General features: G+C 35.9%; 1 protein-coding gene across 4 annotated transcripts in view; it reads left to right on the forward strand.

The window, feature by feature from the left end:
* LOC127445625 (E3 ubiquitin-protein ligase PDZRN3-B) overlaps window positions 1–12095 on the forward strand; it is a 148512-nt gene that overhangs the window by 120681 nt on the left and 15736 nt on the right. Inside the window, exon 1 of one of the 4 annotated variants that reach the window (XM_051705812.1) lies at window positions 7517–8311. The exons of the other annotated variants lie outside the window; for them this stretch is intronic. Within the exon in view, the coding sequence (XP_051561772.1) occupies window positions 8120–8311 (192 nt within the window). The 5' untranslated portion in view covers window positions 7517–8119. Of the gene's footprint in view, window positions 1–7516; window positions 8312–12095 lie in introns of those variants that run through there. 4 annotated transcript variants of the gene reach the window in all.

The raw sequence follows: 12095 nt of genomic DNA on the forward strand, positions 1-12095 counted from the left end.
ATTAACGTAGTTTGGTGTGAAAAGTGCAAATCAATCCCAGAACAACAGCAAAGGACCTTGTGAAGATGCTAGAGGAAACAGGTAGACAATTATCTATATCCACAGTAATACGAGTCCTATATTGACATAACCTGAAAGGCTGCTCAGCAAGGAAAAAGCCACTGCTCCAAAACCACCATAAAGCCAGACTACAGTTTGCAAGTGCACATGGGTACAGAGATCTTACTTTTTAGAGAAATGTCCTCTGGTCTGATGAAACAAAAATTGAACTGTTTGGCCATAATGACCATCGTTATGTTTGGAGGAAAAAGGGTGAGACTTGCAAGCCGAAGAACACCATCCCAACCATGAAGATTGGGGGTGGCAGCATCATGTTGTGGGGGTGCTTTGTTGCAGGAGGGACTGGTGCACTTCACAAAATTAGATGGCATCATGAGGAAGGAAAATTATGTGGATGTATTGAAGCAACATCTCAAGACATCAGCCAGGAACTTAAAGCTCGGTCACAAATGGGTCTTCCAAATGGAAAACGACCTCAAGCATACCTCAAGTTGTGGCAAAATGGCTTAAGGACAACAAAGTCAAGGTATTGGAGTGGCCATCACAAATCCCTGACCTCAATCCATTAGAAAATTTGTGGGCAGAACTGAAAAAGCATGTGCGAACAAGGAGGCCTACAAACCTGACTCGGTTACACCAGTTCTGTCTGTGGGAATGGGCAACTTATTGTGAGAAGCTTGTGGAAGGCTACCCAAAATGTTTGACCCAAGTTAAACAATTTAAAAGCAATGCTACCAAATACTAACAAAGTGTATGTAAACTTCTGACCCACTGGGAATGTGATGAAAGAAATATAAGCTGAAATAAATCATTCTCTCTACTATTATTCTGACATTTTACATTCTTAAATAAAGTAGTGATCCTAACTGCCCTAAGACAGGGAATGTTTTTTGTATGATTAAATGTCAGGAATTATGAAAAACTGAGTTTAAATGTATTTGGCTAAGGTGTATGTAACCTTCTGACTTCAACTGTAAATAGAAATAATATATATATATATATATATATATATATATATGTATATATATGTTTTATTATTATTTTATATTTTTGGGGGGGATAGCATGTACTGATTTTAAGGAAGTAAATTGGGTCCATTTTGATTTCCTTTAGACTTTAAGGCTTACAGTATTACCACCAAGTCTGAATTTTCAGCATGAAAAACATCCATGATAAGATTTTAAAATGAATTCATGCATGTCTATGAACTCCTTCACAAAGACTTTATAGTATCCTACTGTGATGATCTATTGTTGTTTTATTCACACTATTTTTTCCCACATAATTTCAGATCATGAAAAAAATAAATTAGATATTTCCAGAGAAAGACAAAATTCATCATCGGACTCGGTGTGTATCGTTTTGATGTAAAAAATAAATAAATTAATAATTTTTCGCGAAAACTTCTCTGTAATTTAGTGGCATTGGACTTTGTTAACCCGGCCTTTATCAAGCCTTGTCACTCTCCCCTTCGTCCCCTAATTAGTCTTTACAGAGGTGAGATGCAAAAACAAAGTGGTTCACCCGTGCCATGGGGATTTTGGCAGAGCGCAGCTTAGTTAGCTTAATCAGGGACAGGTCCTCCTTACTGCGCTTTCACAGATGTTTCACGCTGTAGCAGGTGGCCAGCAGTCATCCGGGAGAGATCACTACTCTCCAGTCTGCAGGCTGACACTCTAACACACTCTACCACTGCCATTGAGAGATGGGTAGACAAAGCATGGACAGAGCATTACAAAGATATACACAAAGTGACATGATACAGATGGAATGAGTCACGTGAAGAGATTAAATACAGATGTAACATGACAATATTGACATACAATAAAGAGTACTATAAACAAAATACTGATTCACTGTAGCAAAGTAATGGACAAGATAAAGACATAACATGGACAAACTGCTTATATTATAGACATATTTTTACTACATGTAAAGGACAGACCGAAAAGAGTTCCCCAAAGAATATTACTTCCAAACAAAAAAAAAGCTCTGTTCCAAAACTTAGTAAGCTAATTTATGGTGTACTACTTTTATAGGCAGCTTACTGAAATGAAGCCTCTAAAGTGAATGGTTTAAAATGATTGATTCTAATTGGGTTTTTCATCAGCACATGTTGCTGTGCTAACATCACAATAGAGCTGTTCAGATTGTTGTCCAAAAACCTGTAAGAGAATTCACCATGGGTTCCCTCTGGATTTTCCTATGGTTTTTATAATGTGGTTTTTGAACTTATGAGTAAAATAAGGTCTGTGGTAAACATTACTTGACGATACGTGGACGTTTTGTTCTACAACATAAATTACATACTTTTTTTCTTTTTTAAACACATGTTGGCTTCAAAATTAACATTTGAGTTATGAAAATGTGTAATTTATGTTGTAGAACAAAACATCCATGTATCGTCAAGTAATGTTTACCACAGACCTTATTTAACTTGTAAGTTCAGAAACCCCATTTTAAAAACCCATAGGATTATCCAGAGGGAAACCATAGTGAATTAGACTTCCATGTTTGCCTACAAATTGACGTCACAGCTCTATAGGCAACTTTAACACGAATAATAAATGCATGCAGTAACACACATAAATATTGGGTAAAATTTTACATTTGTAATTCTCATTATTAAATGAAATGTAAATATATTTATAATTACATTACTTTTGGCCCTGTCTACAATTTTGGATAGGCCTACTTTTCAAGGTGGGCACTTTACTATGTTACTACAGTTCTATAGACCAACCACACCTAAATTTAAACAAAGAATTTCAGAAATGTCGAATTAAAAATGGATTTGACACAAATATAAACTAAATTCCTTTTCTTAGTACTTTAATACACAATACTAAGCTGAGACATATGTTCTTTGATGTTGTTACTGCTTTATGTAAGTGGCATGATGCATAGATCACTGTAGTCTATGAGAGGGCTCAACGTACACTATGAATAGATTAGCATTGTTCAGTCATTAGTCTCCACAAGTCTGGCATAGATGTGATTTTGTATGGGGATAGACAAACACAGGTGCCCCTGCATCTTTTTATGGACAGCTTTATTTGCACAGATGCATCCGATTCTCCTCAATTAAATTGAAATAAGACTAGATTAAATGTCCCAACTGTTTTTGTTTTCACGCATGATGTTATGTCTGCCTTTGTTTAAAGCGCTTTGTTCTGTCTAACAACAGGGGTCTGCTCTTTTTTTTTCCGCTGTCAGTTTTATAATTGCAGTATGTTGGTAGTGGACCCATAATACGTCTATGGACTCTTTAAATTATTTTTAAAGTAAAAGTATTTCATGTAGTCTCTCAATTAATACGAGGTCATAAAAGCTACATGCATATTAATTATAGAAGAATTTGCAAAATACTGTTTTAAAAAAGTTTTAGATTGAGTATTGCATATGGCACCTCAACGAAATGATTACTTTATTCAGAGTCATTTATATTAATAGACCCAATTCTGTGAAGCTAAATCGCAATTAGCATTTTATCAGAGAGCAGGGTTCACTCCAGAGATTTGTTATTCTTTAGAATGTGACAGAACATGATTAACAGCCTAAATCGTGTGTATGCATGTTGGGGGAGCTGAATAGCGACATGCTTCCCTGGTGTCCATGCTGATTCATGAATAAAACATGCTAACAGAGAAGTTTGAACTCGCTAAAGCAGTTGGCTGATTTTGAATGCTGATGATGAAACGCTATTAAATCTCATGTAGATTCAGACTGAGCATGCTCTTAGTGCCTAATAACTGCTTGCTGTGTGGCTTTGAAGTGTGATTTAAAAAAGTGCAGACTTAAAGAGCTTAAAGAGCAAGTGTTAACATTCATTGGTGCTAAAGACCTTTGTCCTGTGATATTTTCAGAATTTTTAGTGGTAGTTCTAGTTGCTGTAAAGTGATTTTATCCAGATGGAATTTTATAGTATATGTCATTATACTATGTCAAATAAATGGCTAGCAATTACATGAGTTTGTAAATTACGGTTATGTTCAGCCACAGCTCACATAGGTAGGGTAACAGGTGAAGACTGAGCAGTCTTTAAACATTTTATCTTGGTTGTTTACACCTGAATCTGTGGTAAAACCAGCTTTGGTAGAGTGTGGGAAAGTATTTTTCACCAACGGAAAGTGACGGACAACTCATAAGAGGAAAGCATAGACACAGGAAGCTTGAAGGAAGTGATATAGCCTCCCTCTATTGATCCTCTCTGGATAACAGAATGCTTCATGCTTAAACAGGATTAAGAGCGAGTAAACAGCAGTGTCTTTTAGCAGGCGTCCATGCTTATCACTGGCATTAGTTTCCCTCTGCTTGCTGCTTAATCCACACAGGGATGGCATGCCGCAGCATATAAAGGTTGCTGTGTTTCAAGTCGGCCAAGAAAACCTTCATCACTGACTATAACACACACATACATACACATAGAGAGACCATACCAAGCCCTGACAAATTGCGTTGCTGTTTTCAGGACAGTTACATTTGAAAGAAAGAGGAAATAAGACTCAAAGCGGACTCACACATAGTTAGATTCTGGATTCTGAAAATAAACCCATAAGCTTAAACTTTATCTGTAAACTGTTTTTTTTTATTTATTTATTTTTATCAGTGTTTCCCAATCTGCGTCAATATCTTTCAAGAGTCTGTGTTGTAGTCTTGAATAATCTTTCACAAGGAATCCTTAATTTTGATATTTTACAATTAATGGTTACTGAGAAGTTCTTTTATATTGTGTAGATGGGAAACCGATCCAATCAACTCAACATCAGATATGATTGACAGGCAGATTTTGCCTCGACTTCAGTATAATCTGGTACAAACCAAAGTTGGAGCCATGACCAGATCTTTCAAGAACCCTCCAATGACCAATAGCAGACCCCCTTAGACCCAGACCCAGGATGAATGTAATACTCACTAAGACAAAGACAAAAGCCGCTTTTCCACCATCAGGCCGAACGGTTCTGAGCACAGTAAGGAACAGTTACAGTAGCATTTCCGCTTGAGCATGGTTCGGCACCGAACCATACCGTACTCAGCCGTACTGTTTGCATGGATTTAGTACGTGTACTTGTCAATTTGCCAACGCCAAGGTAACTTATAGTGCTTTGTTGTTTCTAGCTTGACAAGTTTACTAATATTTTGCTGGTTAATAAAAGTTAATAAAAAAGAGTGTATGTTAGTGTATCTTCATGATTTTATGATGATGGTTTAACTAGTATTTTAGCATACATTTAGTTTTTTTTACATGCCTTTTACATCAGGGAAGCAGATTACGAGCTCATTAAAACTCAGAATATGTCAGTATATTCTCAGATACTATTTTCATATAATCCTGATAAAATATTTTTACAATAAATATCCTTTTTAGCTAGTCTAGGAACTTTCACCTTTCTGCGTGTTCGTGTCCGGTGGCATACGTGAGCCCTCATGATGATAAACCTCTCGCCTTTTTCTCTTTGCCTTCCTTTTTGCAACATGGGCTATGTCTTGTCTGTGTATTAGCAGAGTAAAACCAGGGGGAAAAAGCAGTCCTAAAAACTGGAACATGCGATCATCCTCCATAGTGCACGCGCTCCAATGTTTACCTTTCATGCCGTCACCACAAATAGATCTCCTGGTTTCACTGCACCACAGTGGAAAAAAAACTGTAACCATGCCAACTGGCCCGGATCGGCACGGAACAGTACGGTTTTTCAATGACAACTGTTCGGCCCATTGGTGGAAAAGTGGCAGATCCATCTAATAATACCCAGACTAGACCCGTTGAAACCCAAATTCAGACCAAGACCTAACACAAATACTCAGACCAATACCAGTCCCTCTAAGACCCACACCAATATTAGACCCCTTGAGGCCCAGATCCAGACCAAAAACCAACACCAAGACTATGGCCTCAACCACATTAGTATGATTATGGCTGAAAACGTTAATGTTTCCTAGTGTCATCGTTTTCCAAAGTATGCTGTGTTAGAGAGTGTTTTCAGAAGTGTTTTTGGTGGAGGAAAATGCTGTTCCAGTGTGGATGAGAGGCGTAAACATAGCACAATCGTAGTGTTTTCATCAGAAAATGTACAAGTGTGGACATGGCCTCAGATCAAGACCTGTAAGTCCAAGAGCCATGGAATTCTTGCAAATTTCTTGTTAAGGTGAAGATACTATGTCAGCCTGTGGTTAAGGCAATTATCACCTTTAATAAACTGGAAATGGAGCACAGAATGCTGTGATTGACCAATCAGAATCAAGTTTTCCAGAGAGCAGTGTAATAATTGTAGTTATTTTTTTATGACTGTCCCAACTTTGTCCTCTCCATTAAGATAACCATAAAAAGCTTGTCTCTGAGGTAAAACAGTAGTTTATGATATTTTAAATTAGACATTATGTTGGCATTTCATACATTACTTTTTGTCAGTGTTCTGTGTAAACATTGTTCCTGTTCACTGACTCAGTCAATGGAAGTCTAATGGAACAGCACATATGTCATTGCTGGTGTCATCAATGAGTGGCCATCCCAGTGGGACTCTGTTAAACAGAGGGTGAAGATCTCAGTTTGCTCCGTTCTGGTGTGTGGCTCCTCAGTGAGGTGGTTGCAGGCTGTGTCAGAGGTGAGCTGAGTGAATGGAGGCCCCGGTCCTCCTCCTCCATGCTGGAAAGTGGGGAATACTCACAGTATTTTGCAGTCAGGCAGAACATTTCCAGGGTTGAGACTTTGTGTTGGGGGTCGTGGGCTACAAGAAGGAGATGGATTCCTATGTACTTGTCTCTTACAAAAACTAGGTGAAAATAGAGAAACGGTTTTAAGAAAAAGAAATAAAATTGATACAGAAATGAATACAAGGAGTTAAAAGGTAAAATAAAGAACTAAAATGAAAATTACAATGAAAATTGGCAAAGAAAGTTGAGAATTTAAAGAGAAAAAAAAACGAATAAAAAAAATTATTTACCGATGGTATTTTTTGAAGTACCTTTGAGTACCATGATAATAACATGTTTCTTGGACATGTACCATGGTAATGCAGTGGTATTATTTGAAATACCTTGTAAATACCATATTATATAATATGGTAATCATTCGTGACTTTTTGGTGTATCTCTAAAAGTATCATATTATTACCATTCAACAGAACTGGCATCTTCAGTAACAGCAGTGGCAAAAAAAACAGAATTAATGATGGTATTTTTTTTTTTAAGTACCTTGGTAATACCGTGGTTTTTGGATATGTAACATTACTAATGCCATGGTATTTTTTAATTACCTCTGAATGCCTTGATAATGCCACATTTTGGACATGTACTAGGGGAATACCATGCTATTCTTTGAAGTACCTTGTAAATACCATAATATATGAATATGGTTATCATTCAGGACCTTGGTACATCTATAAAAGTACCTTGGTATAACCATCTGATACCATCACTGTACCATGGTACTGCCATTGTACTTTTTGTAAGGTTGGTTTTGAAGACTTCCTCCACATTCATTTATTTCATAGAGATGGTGAACTATTTATTTATTTATTTCCGTTTTTATGTTTCAGAATTTGGAGTCATACTGGATGTTCCAATTATCCCTCAGGCTGGGATTAGTTTTAATCCGTTTTGGTTATTAGTGAGCATGTACCCTCTTCACAGCTGGAGTATTCCAATGCCCAGTGTGTGCACATATTACTGTCTGTTTAGAAATCTTTTTGGATCCAGCAGCCTGTGAATTAGTATCTTTACATTTCTCACAAGTGATTTTTTTAGAAGCAGAAGTTAACAGAATATTGGATGCAGAATGGGTTTAAAGGGATAAATTGCTAAAACTCTATGAGAGGTTGTTCAATTCTTTAGCCATGGTGCAGAAATACCCAGTAAAGTAGAACTGGATTTCAACTAGAGAAAATATGCATATCTGTCAGAAAATGAATCCCAAAATTTGACTATTTTTATGCAAAAATCTGGGTGAGAATATTTGGATTTGTGTTCACCCTAATAAGGTATTTGTGTATTCACAACTATTGCATCACCCAGATTCTTTAGGTTTTTTTCCTGAATTTCATCATCATCTTGTACTTAGCTTATGTGTGTGTATAATTGTGTGTTGGAGCGGCCGTGCATACCTGTTTGCAGAGTTCCTCAAGCACTGATCCTATCAAAGCTGTCTCTCGTCCAGGAATCAGGACTGAACAAATGGGGAATGCTGTGTGCGTTGAGACGAGCACACAGGGAAAAGCTCTGTAAGCTCTCAGATAAGAGAGATGGTTCACTCAAAGTTAAGTATCCTGTTAGCAGCCATACTAACACAGACTGTTGTGCTTATACATCTTTATGAAGTCAGTTTAGGTTTTCGTCAACCTAACCATTTTCAGGACATTTGTGTTAGATATTTCCTTGGTCTTACACTATGCCTGAAAGAAGCTCCTTGTAATCTCATTTAAGATTTTCTAGAAATTATTTATACATGTTTTTATTACATTAACAGAAAAGTACAATATGTACCATAGTACTACAATGTTGTTGTTTTTTTTTGTTTTTTTGTTTTTTTACATTGTGTGGCAATATCACTATTTTTGGAAAATTATAATTCTTGGATATTTCTTGAAGTACCTTGTAATTTCATGTAAATACTACTGATAATTTTGGCCAATTTGAGATTAACGGCATCAGCGGATAATCATCCCAGTTTGGGTGATTAACAGAAGGGTTAGTTCCCCCAGTATCAGTTCCAAAATCTACTTACAGCCATGTCAACTGATGGGAAATATTTTCTGTTTGTAATGCTTCTAGTGAATTTTAAATCTTATGTAAAACTGATATCAGCAGTTTTGTGTGGAAGCATTACAATGGCCATCAGCCACCCTGGTCTCTAGATATTGGCATTGGCCTTTAAAAAGAGCCCATATCAGTTGACCGCTTGCTATTACCATGGTTATTATTAAGGATGAATATGGTAAGGATTCAGTGTGATATATACATATATATATATATATATATATATATATATATGGGTCAAAGACGAAAACGGGTTTTCAAGCATCAAAAAAATTGAAGTGTAATACAACCTTAAATTTTTACTTTACATTAGAATGAGTCCTGTTTAAGTGTTTTTGTTTTTTGTTTTTTTTTTAGCAAAAAATAGTGGCTATCATACTTTTTACCATGATTTATAGTGGACGCCCACTAAAATGTAATTCAGTGTAACAATAGTTTATATACAATAAAATCTTGTCAAGCATATTTATAACAACAGTCATTTGATGACATATTAAAAGACTATTTAAGGATCACAGTGCAACCCCCAAATACTAATTAGTTGTAAATTTAAATCTTTATACTTTGCCAATATCCTTCAAACCACTAGGGTTTACCCATTTGTCAGCAAGAAGTTTTTGTAAGGAAGTGAAATTCATTTAAAATATAATACAATTTAGTATGATCACATATTCCTTTATATATTTTAATAAGTACAGGTCAGAATAAGTATATGGTTTATATATCTGTTACGCTGAATGACCATGGTTTGTTACTCTGAATGATGTTTTGTCAAAAAGCGAGAGAGTATATTGGTATTGTCATTGTTCCCATTATTGCAATATTTTTAGTATTAGTCTGTATCATTAAATTAGTTTTAATACTATTCTTGAGTAAATGACAGCTTAAGCAGATGTTGAAAAAGAATAAGCATTTTATTCTATGAGGCATGTGCATAATGGTGCAACCTGAACAACATGCATAACAAAGCCCTTTAAACTGAAAGGTACAACAGTGGGAAGTTTAAAAACCTACAGGTTGTGTAGCCCACTAGAAGAACAGATTGTTATACCCGTATAAACAAAACAAACATTGGTGGCAATACAATATATTCTATATCTCTCATTTCATTGAGAACTTAGAACTTAAAGAACACACACACACACACACACACACAGTTCTGCCTACTCAATAAACTTCTCCCAATCTGCCATGTGTTTTCTTTGATTTTTCCCGCCATTGCTTTCGCCTCTTCTGAGCTGCAGCATCTGATAAAATTCCTGATTGCTGGGTGATCAGGATTTCCACCCAAGTCTGCTTGCTTGCTTCTCTGATAGCTGAAATGCAGATTTCACGCAATTATTGACATGAACATAAAATTACTGACATGGATATAAACTCAGTGTTATTAATTATGAATACTTTCTGTTTGCCAACATAAATGACATGTTATCAGGATGGGTATTTTGGGTGGGGAATCCCTTCAGTGGCCTCTCTTGAACTTGACATAGGGAGGGGGGACTCTCTGTCCTGAAAAAGTGGTAAGCTATTATTCTGACAATTGCAATCCTCCACACCTTTCTCGTCTCCTTGCTAAAAGCACTGCCCTAGCTACTGGGTCTGTATTTACTTTCTGGCGGTGCCTTGCAACTCTCTCTTTGTTCATGTGCATCTAAAATAAATCAATAATATTAATTATCTTTATTAAAAAATACAAAAATGCATTAAAATATTAATATTTATACATTTTAACACATATTTGTCAGTGTAAAACATCCCTCATTTATCTGAAATGTAAATAAAATGCTAAAATTGTTATCTAAACACTGATACTGTCATTCAGTGTAATGGATGACACTGTGATGTAACAGAGAATTTGCATTACACCGAATGACAAAAACATTACCCTGAATGACGAAACTCCTACTTCAGCTTATATTGCAGGCTATCAACTGGCTACCTATATCAAATAGTGAGCTTGACCAGTAAAGTTAATCACAATTATTCACAACATCTACTTATTTTTCAAAAATTCTAACAATAACAGTGTTTTTTGGCATTTCACTGAATGACGTGGTTTTGTAACTTACCACACCATGAAAAGGTGAAATGATCAAATATTTAAGAGCAATAAACTCACCTTGCTGCATCACCACACGGTCTTCAGGGCACCTTTTGATGATGTCACAGACTGCTGAATGACTATTAGTTTTTGATGAGATTTCAAAATGGCTTCTTGATCCTGTTACACTGAATGACCTCTAACAAACTGCATATTTGGGACAAAAGTCCCCTGGTTATTTCAATACTTAAGAAAAACAATAAGACATATTCCTTGCAATATAACACAGCCAACACTTATTTGAACATGCCAAGAAAACAAATATATATTTGTTTACTTGGTATTTTATCTGTTTATTTAAAGATGTAATGGTAAAATCAAAGTTTGGACCATTACACTGAATGACAATTTCGCAGTTTGGAACATTATTTCACCCATATTTTGGCATTTTATCTCTGCAAAAGTTATTTGAAACATTAAAGTAGACACTTGCATTTAATAGGTTTTCTATGTATATTTAATTCGTTGCGGACACAAAATGGGGACGTCTCGTCTTTGACCCATATATATATGGAATATATAGATTTAGCTGTTTCGGAAGGAAATTGGTACTTTAATTCACCAAAGTGGCATTCAGCTTACCACAAAGTATAGTCAGGACATTACTGATGTAAAGTCAGTATGTAAAGGCACCATCAATGTTTGAAAAAAGTAAATTTTTATCAAATTTAGACAGGCCCCATTTCCAGCAGCCATCACTCCAACAACTTGTCCTTGAGTAATCATGCTAAATTGCTAATTTGGTGTTAGAAAATCACTTGCCATTATATCAAACACAGTTCTTTGGTTCGTTAAATGAAGCTTAACATTGTCTTTGACTTTGTTTTTGAGTTACCACAGTATGCAATAGACTGGCATGTCTTAAGGTCAATATTAGGTCAAAAATGGCAACAAAAAAAGAAATAGCTTTCTCTAGAAACTTGTCAGTCAATCATTGTTTTGAGGAATGAAGGCTAAACAATGCTTGAAATTGCCAAAAAAACTGAAGATTTCATACAAAGGTGTACACTACAGTCTTCAAAGACAAAGGACAACTTGCTCTAACAAGGACAGAATGAGATGTGGAAGGCCAGATGTGCAACTAAACAAGAAGATAAATACATCATAGTCTCTAGTTTGAGAAATAGATGCCTCACACATCCTCAGCTGACAGCTTCATTGAATTCTACCTGCTGAACACCAG

This window comes from Myxocyprinus asiaticus, chromosome 9 (assembly GCF_019703515.2).
Source record: "Myxocyprinus asiaticus isolate MX2 ecotype Aquarium Trade chromosome 9, UBuf_Myxa_2, whole genome shotgun sequence".
In the NCBI taxonomy this organism is placed as follows: Eukaryota; Metazoa; Chordata; class Actinopteri; order Cypriniformes; family Catostomidae; genus Myxocyprinus; species Myxocyprinus asiaticus.